The sequence below is a fragment of the Watersipora subatra genome, chromosome 10 (genome assembly GCF_963576615.1).
Source record: "Watersipora subatra chromosome 10, tzWatSuba1.1, whole genome shotgun sequence".
Classification (NCBI taxonomy): Eukaryota; Metazoa; Bryozoa; class Gymnolaemata; order Cheilostomatida; family Watersiporidae; genus Watersipora; species Watersipora subatra.
The window spans coordinates 29,548,417-29,571,079 of record NC_088717.1 but is presented as its reverse complement, the minus strand read 5'-3'; the positions used below and the strand labels follow the sequence as shown (position 1 = coordinate 29,571,079).

The 22,663-nt window shown below is 28.7% G+C and overlaps 1 protein-coding gene across 1 annotated transcript in view; it reads left to right on the top strand.

Moving 5' to 3' along the window:
- Positions 1-22,663, top strand: part of LOC137406011 (rab proteins geranylgeranyltransferase component A 2-like) — an 89,335-nt gene that overhangs the window by 51,849 nt on the left and 14,823 nt on the right. The window contains exons 9-10 of the mRNA XM_068092514.1: positions 12,611-12,714; positions 16,996-17,070. Of these exons, the coding sequence (XP_067948615.1) occupies positions 12,611-12,714; positions 16,996-17,070 (179 nt within the window). The remainder of the gene's footprint in view (positions 1-12,610; positions 12,715-16,995; positions 17,071-22,663) is intronic.

The following is a 22,663-nucleotide window of genomic DNA, read 5'->3' as shown; positions in this document are numbered from 1 at the left end:
GGTATATATAACTCATCACTTACTAGGTATATATAACTCATCACTTACTAGGTATATATAACTCATCACTTATTAGGTATATATAACTCATCACTTATTAGGTATATACAACTCATCACTTATTAGGTATATATAACTCATCACTTATTAGGTATATATAACTCATCACTTACTAGGTATATATAACTCATCACTTATTAGGTATGTATAACTCATTACTTATTAGGTATATACAACTCATCACTTATTAGGTATATATAACTCATCACTTATTAGGTATATATAACTCATTACTTATTAGGTATATATAACTCATCACTTATTAGGTATATATAACTCATTACTTATTAGGTATATATAACTCATCACTTACTAGGTATATATAACTCATCACTTATTAGGTATATATAACTCATCACTTATTAGGTATATATAACTCATCACTTATTAGGTATATATAACTCATCACTTATTAGGTATATATTACTCATCACTTATTAGGTATATATAACTCATCACCTATTAGGTATATATAACTCATCACTTATTAGGTATATATAACTCATCACTTATTAGGTATATATAACTCATTACTTATTAGGTATATATAACTCATCACTTATTAGGTATATATAACTCATCACTTATTATGTATATACAACTCATCACTTATTAGGTATATATAACTCATCACTTACTAGGTATATATAACTCATTACTTATTAGGTATATATAACTCATCACTTATTAGGTATATATAACTCATCACTTATTAGGTATATATAACTCATCACTTATTAGGTATATATAACTCATCACTTATTAGGTATATATAACTCATCACTTACTAGGTATATATTACTCATCACTTATTAGGTATATGTAACTCATCACTTATTAGGTATATACAACTCATTACTTATTAGGTATATATAACTCATCACTTATTAGGTATATATAACTCATCACTTATTAGGTATATATAACTCATCACTTATTAGGTATATATAACTCATTACTTACTAGGTATATATAACTCATTACTTATTAGGTATATATAACTCATCACTTACTTGGTATATATAACTCATCACTTACTAGGTATATATAACTCATTACTTATTAGGTATATATAACTCATCACTTATTAGGTATATATAACTCATCACTTATTAGGTATATATAACTCATCACTTATTAGGTATATATAACTCATTACTTATTAGGTATATACAACTCATCACTTATTAGGTATATACAACTCATCACTTATTAGGTATATACAACTCATCACTTATTAGGTATATATAACTCATCACTTATTAGGTATATATAACTCATCACTTATTAGGTATATACAACTCATCACATATTAGGTATATATTACTCATCACATATTAGGTATATATTACTCATCACTTATTAGGTATATATAACTCATCACTTATTAGGTATATATAACTCATCACTTATTATGTATATACAACTCATCACTTATTAGGTATATACAACTCATCACTTATTAGGTATATATAACTCATCACTTATTAGGTATATATAACTCATCACTTATTAGGTATATGTAACTCATCACTTATTAGGTATATGTAACTCATTACCTACTTGGTATATATAACTCATCACTTATTAGGTATATATAACTCATCACTTATTAGGTATATATAACTCATTACTTATTAGGTATATATAACTCATCACTTACTAGGTATATATAACTCATCACTTACTAGGTATATATAACTCATCACTTATTAGGTATATATAACTCATCACTTCTTAGGTATATATTACTCATCACTTATTAGGTATATACAACTCATCACTTATTAGGTATATATAACTCATCACTTATTAGGTATATATAACTCATCACTTATTAGGTATATATAACTCATCACTTACTAGGTATATATTACTCATCACTTATTAGGTATATACAACTCATCACTTATTAGGTATATATAACTCATCACTTACTAGGTATATATAACTCATCACTTACTAGGTATATATAACTCATCACTTATTAGGTATATATAACTCATCACTTATTAGGTATATATAACTCATCACTTATTAGGTATATATAACTCATCACTTATTAGGTATATACAACTCATTACTTATTAGGTATATATAACTCATCACTTACTAGGTATATATAACTCATCACTTACTAGGTATATATAACTCATCACTTATTAGGTATATATAACTCATCACTTATTAGGTATATATAACTCATCACTTATTAGGTATATATAACTCATTACTTATTAGGTATATATAACTCATCACTTACTAGGTATATATAACTCATCACTTACTAGGTATATATAACTCATCACTTATTATGTATATATAACTCATCACTTATTAGGTATATATTACTCATCACTTATTAGGTATATACAACTCATCACTTATTAGGTATATATAACTCATCACTTACTAGGTATATATAACTCATCACTTACTAGGTATATATAACTCATCACTTATTAGGTATATATAACTCATCACTTATTAGGTATATACAACTCATCACTTATTAGGTATATATAACTCATCACTTATTAGGTATATATAACTCATCACTTATTAGGTATATATAACTCATCACTTATTAGGTATATATAACTCATCACTTATTAGGTATATATAACTCATCACTTACTAGGTATATATTACTCATCACTTACTAGGTATATATAACTCATCACTTATTAGGTATATATAACTCATCACTTATTAGGTATATATAACTCATCACTTATTAGGTATATACAACTCATCACTTATTAGGTATATATAACTCATCACTTATTAGGTATATATAACTCATCACTTATTAAGTATATATAACTCATCACTTATTAGGTATATATAACTCATCACTTATTAGGTATATATAACTCATCACTTACTAGGTATATATAACTCATCACTTATTAGGTATATATAACTCATCACTTATTAGGTATATACAACTCATCACTTATTAGGTATATATAACTCATCACTTATTAGGTATATATAACTCATCACTTACTAGGTATATATAACTCATCACTTATTAGGTATGTATAACTCATTACTTATTAGGTATATACAACTCATCACTTATTAGGTATATATAACTCATCACTTATTAGGTATATATAACTCATTACTTATTAGGTATATATAACTCATCACTTATTAGGTATATATAACTCATTACTTATTAGGTATATATAACTCATCACTTACTAGGTATATATAACTCATCACTTATTAGGTATATATAACTCATCACTTATTAGGTATATATAACTCATCACTTATTAGGTATATATAACTCATCACTTATTAGGTATATATTACTCATCACTTATTAGGTATATATAACTCATCACCTATTAGGTATATATAACTCATCACTTATTAGGTATATATAACTCATCACTTATTAGGTATATATAACTCATTACTTATTAGGTATATATAACTCATCACTTATTAGGTATATATAACTCATCACTTATTATGTATATACAACTCATCACTTATTAGGTATATATAACTCATCACTTACTAGGTATATATAACTCATTACTTATTAGGTATATATAACTCATCACTTATTAGGTATATATAACTCATCACTTATTAGGTATATATAACTCATCACTTATTAGGTATATATAACTCATCACTTATTAGGTATATATAACTCATCACTTACTAGGTATATATTACTCATCACTTATTAGGTATATGTAACTCATCACTTATTAGGTATATACAACTCATTACTTATTAGGTATATATAACTCATCACTTATTAGGTATATATAACTCATCACTTATTAGGTATATATAACTCATCACTTATTAGGTATATATAACTCATTACTTACTAGGTATATATAACTCATTACTTATTAGGTATATATAACTCATCACTTACTTGGTATATATAACTCATCACTTACTAGGTATATATAACTCATTACTTATTAGGTATATATAACTCATCACTTATTAGGTATATATAACTCATCACTTATTAGGTATATATAACTCATCACTTATTAGGTATATATAACTCATTACTTATTAGGTATATACAACTCATCACTTATTAGGTATATACAACTCATCACTTATTAGGTATATATAACTCATCACTTATTAGGTATATATAACTCATCACTTATTAGGTATATACAACTCATCACATATTAGGTATATATTACTCATCACATATTAGGTATATATTACTCATCACTTATTAGGTATATATAACTCATCACTTATTAGGTATATATAACTCATCACTTATTATGTATATACAACTCATCACTTATTAGGTATATACAACTCATCACTTATTAGGTATATATAACTCATCACTTATTAGGTATATATAACTCATCACTTATTAGGTATATGTAACTCATCACTTATTAGGTATATGTAACTCATTACCTACTTGGTATATATAACTCATCACTTATTAGGTATATATAACTCATCACTTATTAGGTATATATAACTCATTACTTATTAGGTATATATAACTCATCACTTACTAGGTATATATAACTCATCACTTACTAGGTATATATAACTCATCACTTATTAGGTATATATAACTCATCACTTCTTAGGTATATATTACTCATCACTTATTAGGTATATACAACTCATCACTTATTAGGTATATATAACTCATCACTTATTAGGTATATATAACTCATCACTTATTAGGTATATATAACTCATCACTTACTAGGTATATATTACTCATCACTTATTAGGTATATACAACTCATCACTTATTAGGTATATATAACTCATCACTTACTAGGTATATATAACTCATCACTTACTAGGTATATATAACTCATCACTTATTAGGTATATATAACTCATCACTTATTAGGTATATATAACTCATCACTTATTAGGTATATATAACTCATCACTTATTAGGTATATATAACTCATCACTTATTAGGTATATATAACTCATCACTTACTAGGTATATATAACTCATTACTTATTAGGTATATATAACTCATCACTTATTAGGTATATATAACTCATCACTTATTAGGTATATATAACTCATCACTTATTAGGTATATATAACTCATCACTTATTAGGTATATATAACTCATCACTTACTAGGTATATATTACTCATCACTTATTAGGTATATGTAACTCATCACTTATTAGGTATATACAACTCATCACTTACTAGGTATATATAACTCATTACTTATTAGGTATATATAACTCATCACTTATTAGGTATATATAACTCATCACTTATTAGGTATATATAACTCATCACTTATTAGGTATATATAACTCATCACTTATTAGGTATATATTACTCATCACTTATTAGGTGTATATAACTCATCACTTATTAGGTATATATTACTCATCACTTATTAGGTGTATATAATTCATCACTTACTAGGTATATATAACTCATTACTTATTAGGTATATATAACTCATCACTTATTAGGTATATATAACTCATCACTTATTAGGTATATATTACTCATCACTTACTAGGTATATATAACTCATCACTTATTAGGTATATATAACTCATCACTTATTAGGTATATATAACTCATCACTTATTAGGTATATATAACTCATCACTTACTAGGTATATATAACTCATTACTTATTAGGTATATATAACTCATCACTTATTAGGTATATATAACTCATCACTTACTAGGTATATATAACTCATTACTTATTAGGTATATATAACTCATCACTTATTAGGTATATATAACTCATCACTTATTAGGTATATATAACTCATTACTTATTAGGTATATATAACTCATCACTTATTAGGTATATATTACTCATCACTTATTAGGTGTATATAACTCATCACTTACTAGGTATATATAACTCATTACTTATTAGGTATATATAACTCATCACTTATTAGGTATATATAACTCATCACTTATTAGGTATATATAACTCATCACTTATTAGGTATATATTACTCATCACTTATTAGGTGTATATAACTCATCACTTACTAGGTATATATAACTCATTACTTATTAGGTATATATAACTCATCACTTATTAGGTATATATTACTCATCACTTATTAGGTGTATATAACTCATCACTTACTAGGTATATATAACTCATTACTTATTAGGTATATATAACTCATCACTTATTAGGTATATATAACTCATCACTTATTAGGTATATATAACTCATCACTTATTAGGTATATATTACTCATCACTTATTAGGTGTATATAACTCATCACTTACTAGGTATATATAACTCATCACTTATTAGGTATATATTACTCATCACTTATTAGGTATATATAACTCATCACTTATTAGGTATATATAACTCATCACTTATTAGGTATATATTACTCATCACTTATTAGGTATATATAACTCATTACTTATTAGGTATATATTACTCATCACTTATTAGGTATATATAACTCATCACTTATTAGGTATATATAACTCATCACTTATTAGGTATATATAACTCATTACTTATTAGGTATATATAACTCATCACTTATTAGGTATATATTACTCATCACTTATTAGGTGTATATAACTCATCACTTATTAGGTATATATTACTCATCACTTATTAGGTATATATAACTCATTACTTATTAGGTATATATTACTCATCACTTATTAGGTATATATAACTCATCACTTATTAGGTATATATAACTCATCACTTATTAGGTATATATAACTCATCACTTATTAGGTATATATAACTCATCACTTACTAGGTATATATAACTCATTACTTATTAGGTATATATAACTCATCACTTATTAGGTATATATAACTCATCACTTACTAGGTATATATAACTCATTACTTATTAGGTATATATAACTCATCACTTATTAGGTATATATAACTCATCACTTATTAGGTATATATAACTCATTACTTATTAGGTATATATAACTCATTACTTATTAGGTATATATAACTCATCACTTATTAGGTATATATTACTCATCACTTATTAGGTGTATATAACTCATCACTTACTAGGTATATATAACTCATCACTTATTAGGTATATATAACTCATTACTTATTAGGTATATATAACTCATCACTTATTAGGTATATATAACTCATCACTTATTAGGTATATATAACTCATCACTTATTAGGTATATATAACTCATTACTTATTAGGTATATATAACTCATCACTTATTAGGTATATATAACTCATCACTTATTAGGTATATATAACTCATTACTTATTAGGTATATATAACTCATCACTTATTAGGTATATATTACTCATCACTTATTAGGTGTATATAACTCATCACTTACTAGGTATATATAACTCATCACTTATTAGGTATATATAACTCATTACTTATTAGGTATATATAACTCATCACTTATTAGGTATATATAACTCATCACTTACTAGGTATATATAACTCATCACTTATTAGGTATATATTACTCATCACTTGTTAGGTATATATAACTCATCACTTATTAGGTATATATAACTCATCACTTATTAGGTATATATAACTCATCACTTATTAGGTATATATAACTCATCACTTATTAGGTATATATAACTCATCACTTATTAGGTATATATAACTCATCACTTATTAGGTATATATAACTCATCACTTATTAGGTATATATAACTCATCACTTATTAGGTATATATAACTCATTACTTATTAGGTATATATAACTCATCACTTATTAGGTATATATAACTCATCACTTACTAGGTATATATAACTCATCACTTATTAGGTATATATAACTCATTACTTATTAGGTATATATAACTCATCACTTATTAGGTATATATAACTCATCACTTATTAGGTATATATTACTCATCACTTATTAGGTGTATATAACTCATCACTTACTAGGTATATATAACTCATTACTTATTAGGTATATATAACTCATCACTTATTAGGTATATATTACTCATCACTTATTAGGTATATATATAACTCATCACTTATTAGGTATATATAACTCATCACTTACTAGGTATATATAACTCATCACTTATTAGGTATATATAACTCATTACTTATTAGGTATATATAACTCATCACTTATTAGGTATATATAACTCATCACTTATTAGGTATATATTACTCATCACTTATTAGGTGTATATAACTCATCACTTACTAGGTATATATAACTCATTACTTATTAGGTATATATAACTCATCACTTATTAGGTATATATTACTCATCACTTATTAGGTATATATTACTCATCACTTATTAGGTGTATATAACTCATCACTTACTAGGTATATATAACTCATTACTTATTAGGTATATATAACTCATCACTTATTAGGTATATATTACTCATCACTTATTAGGTATATATAACTCATTACTTATTAGGTATATATAACTCATCACTTACTAGGTATATATAACTCATCACTTATTAGGTATATATAACTCATCACTTATTAGGTATATATAACTCATTACTTATTAGGTATATATTACTCATCACTTATTAGGTGTATATAACCCATCACTTATTAGGTATATATAACTCATCACTTATTATGTATATACAACTCATCACTTATTAGGTATATATAACTCATCACTTAATAGGTATATATAACTCATCACTTATTAGGTATATATAACTCATCACTTATTAGGTATATATAACTCATCACTTATTAGGTATATATAACTCATTACTTACTAGGTATATATAACTCATTACTTACTAGGTATATATAACTCATTACTTATTAGGTATATATAACTCATCACTTATTAGGTATATATAACTCATCACTTATTAGGTATATATATAACTCATCACTTACTAGGTATATATTACTCATCACTTATTAGGTATATATAACTCATCACTTATTAGGTATATATTACTCATCACTTATTAGGTGTATATAACTCATCACTTACTAGGTATATATAACTCATCACTTATTAGGTATATATAACTCATCACTTACTAGGTATATATAACTCATCATCTATTAGGTATATATAACTCATCACCTATTAGGTATATATAACTCATCACTTATTAGGTATATATAACTCATTACTTATTAGGTATATATAACTCATCACTTATTAGGTATATATTACTCATCACTTATTAGGTGTATATAACTCATCACTTATTAGGTATATATAACTCATTACTTATTAGGTATATATTACTCATCACTTATTAGGTGTATATAACCCATCACTTATTAGGTATATATAACTCATCACTTATTAGGTATATATACCTCATCACTTATTAGGTATATATAACTCATCACTTATTAGGTATATATAACTCATCACTTATTAGGTATATATAACTCATCACTTATTAGGTATATATAACTCATCACTTATTAGGTATATATAACTCATTACTTATTAGGTATATATAACTCATTACTTACTAGGTATATATAACTCATTACTTACTAGGTATATATAACTCATTACTTATTAGGTATATATAACTCATCACTTATTAGGTATATATAACTCATCACTTATTAGGTATATATATAACTCATCACTTACTAGGTATATATTACTCATCACTTATTAGGTATATATAACTCATCACTTATTAGGTATATATTACTCATCACTTATTAGGTGTATATAACTCATCACTTACTAGGTATATATTACTCATCACTTATTAGGTGTATATAACTCATCACTTACTAGGTATATATAACTCATCACTTATTAGGTATATATAACTCATCACTTATTAGGTATATATAACTCATTACTTATTAGGTATATATTACTCATCACTTATTAGGTGTATATAACCCATCACTTATTAGGTATATATAACTCATCACTTATTAGGTATATATAACTCATCACTTATTAGGTATATATAACTCATCACTTATTAGGTATATATAACTCATCACTTATTAGGTATATATAACTCATCACTTATTAGGTATATATAACTCATCACTTATTAGGTATATATAACTCATTACTTATTAGGTATATATTACTCATCACTTATTAGGTATATATTACTCATCACTTATTAGGTATATATAACTCATCACTTATTAGGTATATATTACTCATCACTTATTAGGTGTATATAACTCATCACTTACTAGGTATATATTACTCATCACTTATTAGGTGTATATAACTCATCACTTACTAGGTATATATAACTCATCACTTATTAGGTATATATAACTCATCACTTACTAGGTATATATAACTCATCACTTACTAGGTATATATAACTCATCACTTATTAGGTATATATAACTCATCACTTATTAGGTATATATTACTCATCACTTATTAGGTATATATAACTCATCACTTATTAGGTATATATTACTCATCACTTATTAGGTGTATATAACTCATCACTTACTAGGTATATATTACTCATCACTTATTAGGTGTATATAACTCATCACTTACTAGGTATATATAACTCATCACTTATTAGGTATATATAACTCATCACTTACTAGGTATATATAACTCATCACTTATTAGGTATATATAACTCATCACTTATTAGGTATATATATAACTCATCACTTACTAGGTATATATTACTCATCACTTATTAGGTATATATAACTCATCACTTATTAGGTATATATTACTCATCACTTATTAGGTGTATATAACTCATCACTTACTAGGTATATATTACTCATCACTTATTAGGTGTATATAACTCATCACTTACTAGGTATATATAACTCATCACTTATTAGGTATATATAACTCATCACTTACTAGGTATATATAACTCATCACTTACTAGGTATATATAACTCATCACTTATTAGGTATATATAACTCATCACTTATTAGGTATATATATAACTCATCACTTACTAGGTATATATAACTCATCACTTATTAGGTATATATAACTCATCACTTACTAGGTATATATAACTCATCACTTACTAGGTATATATAACTCATCACTTATTAGGTATATATAACTCATCACTTATTAGGTATATATTACTCATCACTTATTAGGTGTATATAACTCATCACTTACTAGGTATATATAACTCATTACTTATTAGGTATATATAACTCATCACTTACTAGGTATATACAACTCATCACTTATTAGGTATATATAACTCATCACTTACTAGGTATATATAACTCATCACCTATTAGGTATATATAACTCATCACCTATTAGGTATATATAACTCATTACTTATCAGGTATATATAACTCATCACTTACTAGGTATATATAACTCATCACTTACTAGGTATATATTACTCATCACTTATTAGGTATATATAACTCATCACTTATTAGGTATATATTACTCATCACTTACTAGGTATATATAACTCATCACTTACTAGGTATATATAACTCATTACTTACTAGGTATATATAACTCATCACTTATTAGGTATATATAACTCATCACTTATTAGGTATATACAACTCATCACTTATTAGGTATATATAACTCATCACTTATTAGGTATATATAACTCATCACTTATTAGGTATATATAACTCATCACTTATTAGGTATATACAACTCATCACTTATTAGGTATATATAACTCATCACTTACTAGGTATATATAACTCATTACTTATCAGGTATATATAACTCATCACTTACTAGGTATACATAACTCATCACTTACTAGGTATATATAACTCATCACTTATTAGGTATATATAACTCATCACTTACTAGGTATATATAACTCATCACCTATTAGGTATATATAACTCATCACCTGTTAGGTATATATAACTCATTACTTATCAGGTATATATAACTCATCACTTACTAGGTATATATAACTCATCACTTACTAGGTATATATTACTCATCACTTATTAGGTATATATAACTCATCACTTATTAGGTATATATTACTCATCACTTACTAGGTATATATAACTCATCACTTACTAGGTATATATAACTCATCACTTATTAGGTATATATAACTCATCACTTATTAGGTATATATAACTCATCACTTACTAGGTATATATAACTCATCACCTATTAGGTATATATAACTCATCACCTATTAGGTATATATAACTCATCACTTATTAGGTATATATAACTCATTATTTGCTAGATGTTTAAAGCCCACAATTCAGACTTCCACTGATGATTTATTTCCGTTTACATCAGATTTTGCCAAGACAACCTTTAATGGAAACTTAGTCCAAATATTGAGCAAATGATCATCTCATTCCTTCTTTTTACTACAAACTGTTAGTAAGTGCCAATTTTTACACTAGTTAAAATGTGAAACGGCGTGAAGTAAGATGATATTGATTGGTAGTTTTGCACTGGAACCCTTAAAACTTGTAGCATCATTGCTGATCTTCTGTAAGGAAACTTGGTGCATGTTACTAGATATGCCACAGTTGATTGTTGTTTGTTGTAACATACTACTTGCGCATTACATGGTGCCATTACAGGGCATGGAAAGAACAAGGCTCTTCATAAACTCTCTAGGACGTTATGGTCCCACCCCTTTTCTTTGGCCCTTGTATGGCGGAGAGATCAATCAAGCATTTTGCAGGTATATTTTTGTATTATAAATTATGGTAAATATTATTTTCCCTAGTGCGTTTAAAGTTTCCCTGATGATGTTATTTTGCTATTTGTCTGTTAATACATACATGTTTTACATGCATTTGCACAACTGTCTGTCTTGTACATGTGAATGTTTGTTTATTATACATGCATGTATGAGTGTGTCTAGTACAAGTGTTAATGCGTATGTATCTGTGTCTTGTGCATGTAGGTGCCTTTGTCATGCTTGTGTATGCGCATATTTCTGTGTTTATATAATAGTGTGCGTGTATGCAAGTTCATCGGTGTGTGCGCTAGTGTGTTTCATGCCAATCCATGTTTTTCATGCTGATTTTCAGAATTGAAACATCTTTCGAGATGTTGATTTACAGATGCAAAAAGCTAATGCATTAGCTTCCCGAATTTTGACAGTTGGAAGTAAATAAAAGTGACATTCCTGTCACTTTGTTTAAGCTCTGTCTTAAAAAATTTAGCTTCAAGTTATAGAGGATACCTAAAATTATTGTGCTTGTGTGATTAACTCTTATTTGGTACACAGTGTACCCTCAGGATACGCTTACCCTGTTACATGCATTTTGTATACAGTGCACCCTCAGGATACGCTTAACTCGTTATATGCATTTTGTATACAGTGCACTCTCAGGATACGCTTACCCTGTTACATGCATTTTGTATACAGTGCACCCTCAGGATACGCTTACCCTGTTACATGCATTTTGTATACAGTGCATCCTCAGGATACGCTTACCCTGTTACATGCATTTTGTATACAGTGCATCCTCAGGATACGCTTACCCTGTTATATGCATTTTGTATACAGTGCACCCTCAGGATACGCTTACCCTGTTATACGCATTTTGCATACAGTGCACCCTCAGGATACGCTTACCCTGTTATATGCATTTTGTATACAGTGCATCCTCAGGATACGCTTACCCTGTTATATGCATTTTGTATACAGTGCACCCTCAGGATAAGCTTACCCCGTTATATGCATTTTGTATACAGTGCACCCTCAGGATACGCTTACCCTGTTATATGCATTTTGTATACAGTGCACCCTCAGGATACGCTTAACCCGTTACGGTGCCTCAGTCTGTCTATATATATATATATATATATATATATATATATATAAACTATATTAAGAACTGAAAACTTTTAAAACATTTTACAACTTATAGTTTCATGGTTGCTACCATTCATCAGGTAAAATTAAAATGAACTGAAGCTCATATGACTGTACGTAAAGCAGTCATATGAGTCAGTTCATATTGATGTTTTATTCTGGGGTCACGACAGGTCTGTTTCGTGCTGGTGCACTCTTCAGGTGACTTGTGATTCAACACAAGTCACCTGAAGAGTGCACCAGCACGAAACAGACCTGTCGTGACCCCAGAATATAACATCAATCTGGAATAAAGATAAGTAAAATTAACCTACCCTAGGACACTTATATTTCGCTAGTATTTAGTTTCGTGAGTAGCTCACAGAGTAAAATTTCGAAGCAACTTAATTTCGCAGCTCTGATGAGTGCGAAAATATAGTGATGTGAAAATAAATGCAGTGGAACAAACATAATTATATTCCTCAGGTTCGGTTCACCGATAAAAAATTCAATTTGCGACTAGTTTGTAATTGTGAACCGCAGGTAGAATGGTGTGGGCAAGGTCGATAATGCAATTTGATCGCTTGCTGCCATTTGTTTCTTGGACTATCAACAGGCCAGTTTTCACTGGGGCAGCTGGCCGGCTGAGCCGCCCCAACTTTTTGGGAATTTTTTTACGGTAAGTACAGTCCAACTCGAAAAACTCGCCCTCAGATAAAATGTAACATTTCATCTCAAACACAAGGTCAACTCAAATGGATTTGTTTGGTCAGTTCCAACGCAATGATAAATTCCTTCAGATAACTCGACCTCAACATCCTTCATTCGAAAAGTTATTTGCCCAACGGCCATGGACGCGGTTTTTATCGCTGTAGAATGTCACTTCATTCCAAGCCATAGAGACAAACATCAACTTCTAGTAGTTCTTAGGCATCATTATTATCATCATCAGAGGCAAAATATTTTTGTTAACGACTTTTATAAAGGTTTGCAAAAGATTCAGTTTTATCAATCACCCGCTTGGCCGTGTCCCATCGAAAGCGTAAAAGCCTCCGAATGAACTTAAAATAAAATCCGCAAAATTGATCTTTGTTAAAACGCTCAAAAGGAAAAGATGTTTTTTTTTCTGAGCGTATTAACTGCAGTCATGTTATGCCTATTTTAATTTAAAAACGTCTCGTCAGTCACATCACTTAAAACAAAACAAATCTAAAAAAATTACAAGTTGTTGAAGAGGTGTCAGTGGTGAATCTAAACCTTTCCAGAGCCATGCCGCTTGTGTAGTACTGCGAGTGTCAGTGCATGTGTCTTATTTTCTTTCAACACACGGTGCTCACTGCATTGATTGATGTCCCCAGCAAACGATAACGCTAACTAATGCATGTGCATTGACATCAAATTCCTATCATTATAAATCATTCCTAATGGGAAAATAATCCTAAATAATTGCAAAATAATAACGTAATAAATTTTGACAGTCAAATTATTTTGTCGGTTTATATTTTAACGATGCTATAGTGGTCGTTAAAAACGATAAAATAAATGTCGTTATAAAATTCAATTATACAGTATCAATGAACAAAGCTATTTAGTTTCGCTTTTTCGCTCGTTTGTTATGATAGTTTAGTTTCGCACATGAAACTTTCGCGAAAGGATGACACCGCGAAAACGCGAAAGTTAGATGCCGCGAATACATAGGTGTCCTAGGGTATTCCACACTCTAGTTATATATATATATACACATATATATATATATATATATATAGACAGAGGCATCGTAATGTGTATATATATATATATATATATATATACACGTTACGATGCCTCTGTCTATATATATATATATATATACATGTTACAATGCCTCTGTCTATATATATATATATATACGTTACGATGCCTCTGTCTGTATGTATATATATACACGTTACGATGCCTCTGTCTATATATATGTATTTCTCAAAGTTGGTATGCGGGTCCGTATGTGTCTATCCGGATATAGCTATAGCGCATTCTAATTATTTTACCGATACTGCTACACGTTACGATGCCCCTATTAAAAAATATTTTTGGTAAGGTTCAATTACAATATCTGGGGTTAAAGCCAATTCTTTTCATGTGGACAAGTGTACTGTATTTGTGAAAAGAGCCTCGACATTCTCTCTCCTTCTCGGCCTGACAAAGTTCGATATTTCATTTTTGCATTTGTACCAGTATCGAGACAATGGTATCGTCGAATTCAAGGTTTCGATGGATATTTTCTAATGGAACAGTGATCTTTTTTAAACACACACTTCTTTGCAAGACTTATTATTAATTCAACATTTTCAGGTTTTTTATTTTGTTTTCTCAGTTCGTAATAGTGGTATCATTAGTGAATCATCCTTTGTTGTAATCGTAGTAAACCCGACTTAATTTAGCTATTACTTGCTAATTATTTCACATTTATATCTAAACCCTTCTATAATTGTTTTATTTTTTGTAACTTTTTTTGACCTGCACAAAACATCTTTCTCATAATATGAAGTTTGAAAGTTACAGTTGTTTGACAAGGTTTGAAAACCTTGACAGTCGTTTTTATTTTTTCTTAATTCATTTCAACTACACAAAACACCTCTCTCATGATATGTAGTTTGAAAGTTAGAATGGCAAATATTGTTATATGGTAAATACAAATCAATTTTTGGTCCAAAGACTTTTTAATTACTCAGGAAATGCCGGGTTGTACAGTTAGTTTAGTGAAAAAGTTGAAATTCGGTAAAATAGTTTAAAATACTGAACCTTAGCTATAAGTGTGTGTTTAGTAAGTTAAACTTATTTGAGGTGATTTCAAAGTTTTTGTTATACGTACGTCTGTCTGTCTTGAAGGTAAGAACTCTCTGCGGTACCTACTGCACATAGTAACGTGTCATTTAAATGCAGATTATAACCAATAAATACACTAAATATACTAAAGTTCCTGTAGGTAACTATAGTTGCTGAAGTTAACATACTATTTTATTACTAATTTTCAATGTACTGGTGTAAAATATTGATGATTTTTACTAGAGTATGTTTGCATTATATAATTACTAATGTTTCTATACCCCAACATACGATTTTTTTACCATTCGATGCCAACCCTGGAATGGATTAAAATGAATGGATCATGTGTTTTAGAATGTCTGCTGTGTTTGGAGGAGTTTATATACTTGAGAGGACTGTTTCTCAGTTGCTAGTCAACAAGAAAAACAGGTACAATCAAAAATAAAGAGCCCTGAGTTCAATCTTGTTTTGTTGGCTTCTTAGTTCGTCTTCATTGTTTGGCAAACGGTTGTATCTACTGGAATTGAGTGCATGCATAATCTTTAACCGATACTGCCTAAATCCCGTTTATATGTCACTGCAAACCATCTATATATCTATGTATTTCTCATCTGTTTTTTGTCATCTGTTTTCGAAATGTCTAGCTATAGTTATTAAAATTTTAAAATTAAAATTCAACATGTAGCTGGGCTTGAACTCACAAGGATTGCGAACGCAGTTAAATAATCCAACGCTTTAACCCCGAGACCACGGAAGCTCTTCCCATCAGCTGCTCGCTCTTACTACTTAAAGTATACATCCTTTTCCGTTTTACCTCAAAATGACATATTAATTTAAACTACGAAATATTTTACCTCTATGAAACGCGAGGCTTTTTCGTCCTCGCCGTATTAGGGCTAATTTTTTTTCGGCAAAAGGAGATCAACAATAGATTATTTTGAAATGGAAATTTGGCAATTGTACTGATTACCACGAAATAACGATTTTGTTGGATTTTCTCAGTTTGTATCAATTGTATCATTACAACATCATCTGTTTCCTAGTTTGTATCAATTGTATCATTACAACATCATCTGTTTCCTAGTTTGTATCAATTGTATCATTACAACATCATCTGTTTCTCAGTTTGTATCAATTGTATCATTACAACATCATCTGTTTCTCAGTTTGTATCAATTGTATCATTACAACATCATCTGTTTCTCAGTTTGTATCAATTGTATCATTACAACATCATCTGTTTCCTAGTTTGTATCAATTGTATCATTACAACATCATCTGTTTCTCAGTTTGTATCAATTGTATCATTACAACATCATCTGTTTCTCAGTTTGTATCAATTGTATCATTACAACATCATCTGTTTCTCAGTTTGTATCAATTGTATCATTACAACATCATCTGTTTCCTAGTTTGTATCAATTGTATCATTACAACATCATCTGTTTCTCAGTTTGTATCAATTGTATCATTACAACATCATCTGTTTCCTAGTTTGTATCAATTGTATCATTACAACATCATCTGTTTCTCAGTTTGTATCAATTGTATCATTACAACATCATCTGTTTCCTAGTTTGTATCAATTGTATCATTACAACATCATCTGTTTCTCAGTTTGTATCAATTGTATCATTACAACATCATCTGTTTCTCAGTTTGTATCAATTGTATCATTACAACATCATCTGTTTCTCAGTTTGTATCAATTGTATCATTACAACATCATCTGTTTCTCAGTTTGTATCAATTGTATCATTACAACATCATCTGTTTCTCAGTTTGTATCAATTGTATCATTACAACATCATCTGTTTCTCAGTTTGTATCAATTGTATCATTACAACATCATCTGTTTCTCAGTTTGTATCAATTGTATCATTACAACATCATCTGTTTCTCAGTTTGTATCAATTGTATCATTACAACATCATCTGTTTCTCAGTTTGTATCAATTGTATCATCACAACATCATCTGTTTCTCAGTTTGTATCAATTGTATCATTACAACATCATCTGTTTCTCAGTTTGTATCAATTGTATCATTACAACATCATCTGTTTCTCAGTTTGTATCAATTGTATCATTACAACATCATCTGTTTCTCAGTTTGTATCAATTGTATCATTACAACATCATCTGTTTCTCAGTTTGTATCAATTGTATCATTACAACATCATCTGTTTCTCAGTTTGTATCAATTGTATCATCACAACATCATCTGTTTCTCAGTTTGTATCAATTGTATCATTACAACATCATCTGTTTCTCAGTTTGTATCAATTGTATCATTACAACATCATCTGTTTCTCAGTTTGTATCAATTGTATCATTACAACATCATCTGTTTCTCAGTTTGTATCAATTGTATCATTACAACATCATCTGTTTCTCAGTTTGTATCAATTGTATCATCACAATATCATCTGTTTCTCAGTTTGTATCAATTGTATCATTACAACATCATCTGTTTCTCAGTTTGTATCAATTGTATCATTACAACAACATCTGTTTCTCAGTTTGTATCAATTGTATCATTACAACATCATCTGTTTCTCAGTTTGTATCAATTGTATCATTACAACATCATCTGTTTCTCAGTTTGTATCAATTGTATCATTACAACATCATCTGTTTCTCAGTTTGTATCAATTGTATCATTACAACATCATCTGTTTCCTAGTTTGTATCAATTGTATCATTACAACATCATCTGTTTCTCAGTTTGTATCAATTGTATCATTACAACATCATCTGTTTCTCAGTTTGTATCAATTGTATCATTACAACATCATCTGTTTCTCAGTTTGTATCAATTGTATCATTACAACATCATCTGTATCCTAGTTTGTATCAATTGTATCATTACAACATCATCTGTTTCTCAGTTTGTATCAATTGTATCATTACAACATCATCTGTTTCTCAGTTTGTATCAATTGTATCATTACAACATCATCTGTTTCTCAGTTTGTATCAATTGTATCATTACAACATCATCTGTTTCTCAGTTTGTATCAATTGTATCATTACAACATCATCTGTTTCTCAGTTTGTATCAATTGTATCATCACAACATCATCTGTTTCTCAGTTTGTATCAATTGTATCATTACAACATCATCTGTTTCTCAGTTTGTATCAATTGTATCATTACAACATCATCTGTTTCTCAGTTTGTATCAATTGTATCATTACAACATCATCTGTTTCTCAGTTTGTATCAATTGTATCATCACAACATCATCTGTTTCTCAGTTTGTATCAATTGTATCATTACAACATCATCTGTTTCTCAGTTTGTATCAATTGTATCATTACAACATCATCTGTTTCTCAGTTTGTATCAATTGTATCATTACAACATCATCTGTTTCTCAGTTTGTATCAATTGTATCATTACAACATCATCTGTTTCTCAGTTTGTATCAATTGTATCATTACAACATCATCTGTTTCTCAGTTTGTATCAATTGTATCATTACAACATCATCTGTTTCTCAGTTTGTATCAATTGTATCATTACAACATCATCTGTTTCGTAGTTTGTATCAATTGTATCATCACAACATCATCTGTTTCTCAGTTTGTATCAATTGTATCATTACAACATCATCTGTTTCGTAGTTTTAATACTTGCCATTTATTTCACATCAACATTTGCTCTCCTAATTTATTTCCGCTGCTCCGAAGACTTTGTCCCAGCCACACTGCGTTTTCCTAATTCTTATGATAGCTAATGATAATTTATAGCGCTGTAATTTATAGGTATTTATAGGTATTTATAGGTATTTATAGGTATTTATAGGTATTTATAGGTATTTATAGGTATTTATAGGTATTTATAGGTATTTATAGGTATTTATAGGTATTTCCACGCTAATTGACGTGTTAATGGAAGTTCTATAAATTCTATCAACTCTATGAAACGCGATGCTTTTTCCGTCTTCGTAATTCTAGTATGTATTTAGTAAACTTAATTCAAGTATGAATTTAGTAAACTTAATTCTAGTATGTATTTAGTAAACTTAATTCAAGTTTGTATTTAGTAAACTTAATTTTAGTATGTATTTAGTAAACGTAATTCAAGTATGAATTTAGCAAACTTAATTCTAGTATGTATTTAGTAAACCTAATTCTAGTATGTATTTAGTAAACTTAATTCGTTTAAATTAAATTCAGCATTTCGGTTGATCATCTGTTTCAAAGGTAAGAACTCTCCAGGTAGTACATTGTAATGTTATATCTCGGAGATCATGACCACAAAATGCACTTAAGTCGTTGTAGGTACCTATAGTTACCAAGGTTAACATAGTATTTTGGTACTATTTTTAATTGAGCTGCACAACGATTATAAAAGTTAATCGCGATTAATAACTGGGCTGAACCAGTTAATCTTCGATTAATCTTAGAAACAATCTAGCAAAAACTTGCATATTTGAAAACAAATAATACAGCTATATATAAATTAATTATATTTGAGACAATTATTGCTAACAGGATTACATGTTATGTGCAATGTACATAAGTTACATTGTAATATTATGAGTATGAAAATAGTCTATGAAAGTCTATAATTAAGCCAGCCAAGAGTTGAGGCAGCACAGTTAATTCACATTATCCGAATGAAGAGATGCCCTCTGCCTACATACAGTAGTAGTAGTTATTGTCTGTGACAGATGGTTATGATTGCTGAGTGGTAGGATGAGAATAAGTTAAATGATATCTTAATGATGATGTGCTGTGGTAGTAGGCAAATTCTTTCTGGCACATATTGCCCTTCACTTTCTTGTTATGCTTCCAGCAACGTATGAAAATGCGCTACTTAGTACGGAGGATATTTTTCTGCTTTTATGTTCCAATAAAGTGTCAATCCTACATTTCTATCATTCTAAAGTTGAAATATGATTGTGATGTTTTTAAAAAAATGAAAATACATGTATAATATACCGAAAAAAATATAAACAAAATATTTTTAAATATAAACAAAAAATGGGCTGTAAAATATTAAATAATATTGAAATCACTTTTGTTGCTATTACTTAATTGTTGCTAATGGATCAAAGATGGATTTTCTCAAGGAGCAATTCAATCTCGAACTGAACAAAGCTAAAAGTGAGTACATTGAAAAACAATCTACTGAACTAAACTCAGCAGACAATTCCAAATTTTGGAAAACATTCAAGAAGGTTTTCTATCACCAGGAAGATCGCTTAATAGGTGACTTAAAAGATAACCATGACAATATTCTACACAGTGATGAAAGCAAGGCAAAATATCTCTTTGACCATATGATTGGAGGTGGTCACCTAAATATGAACGCAATGCCATTTCCACCAAAAACAAATCCAGCTATTCTAGCTGAAAATGTAGAGAAATCTGTCTCACTTAATGAACACGTAACGGCAGAGATAGAACTTGCTCTGGGAAAGCTGAAATCATCAAGAAAAAGTGCAGACTGCAATGGCATTCACCCAAGGATGCTAAAACAATCGAGTCCATTTCTTCTCATAGCTTTACACTGCTTATTCAACGCAGTTCTCAACACACAAATATGGCCATGGGACAAGTCAAACTTGGTAATATTCCTTAGGAAAACTAGCAAAGTAGACTACACTGATGTAGGATCATGCCGTCCCTTAACCATCAGTTCCCATGTGGGGAAAAACACTAGAAAGGATTCTAGGACAAAAACTAAGAGGTAACATAGAAAATAATATATTATTACCAAACTCACAATTTGACTTCCGAAAAAAGCAGAGAAACATTGATGTACCTTCTTCAACTAATATCAGAAACACAAAAATGCTTTAAAAAGAAGGAACACACTGCAGCCATTTTCTGAGACCTTCAAAAGGCCTTTGATACTGTATGGCATCAAGGGATGATGTCTAGATTAGCTGTCCTTGGGGTCTCTGGTGCCTTCTTGAGGACCGCTGAATCATTTCTCACCACAAGAAATATTCAATTGAAGGTAAACAACTATATACACATACCACAAAAATGTACAATAGGACTTCCAC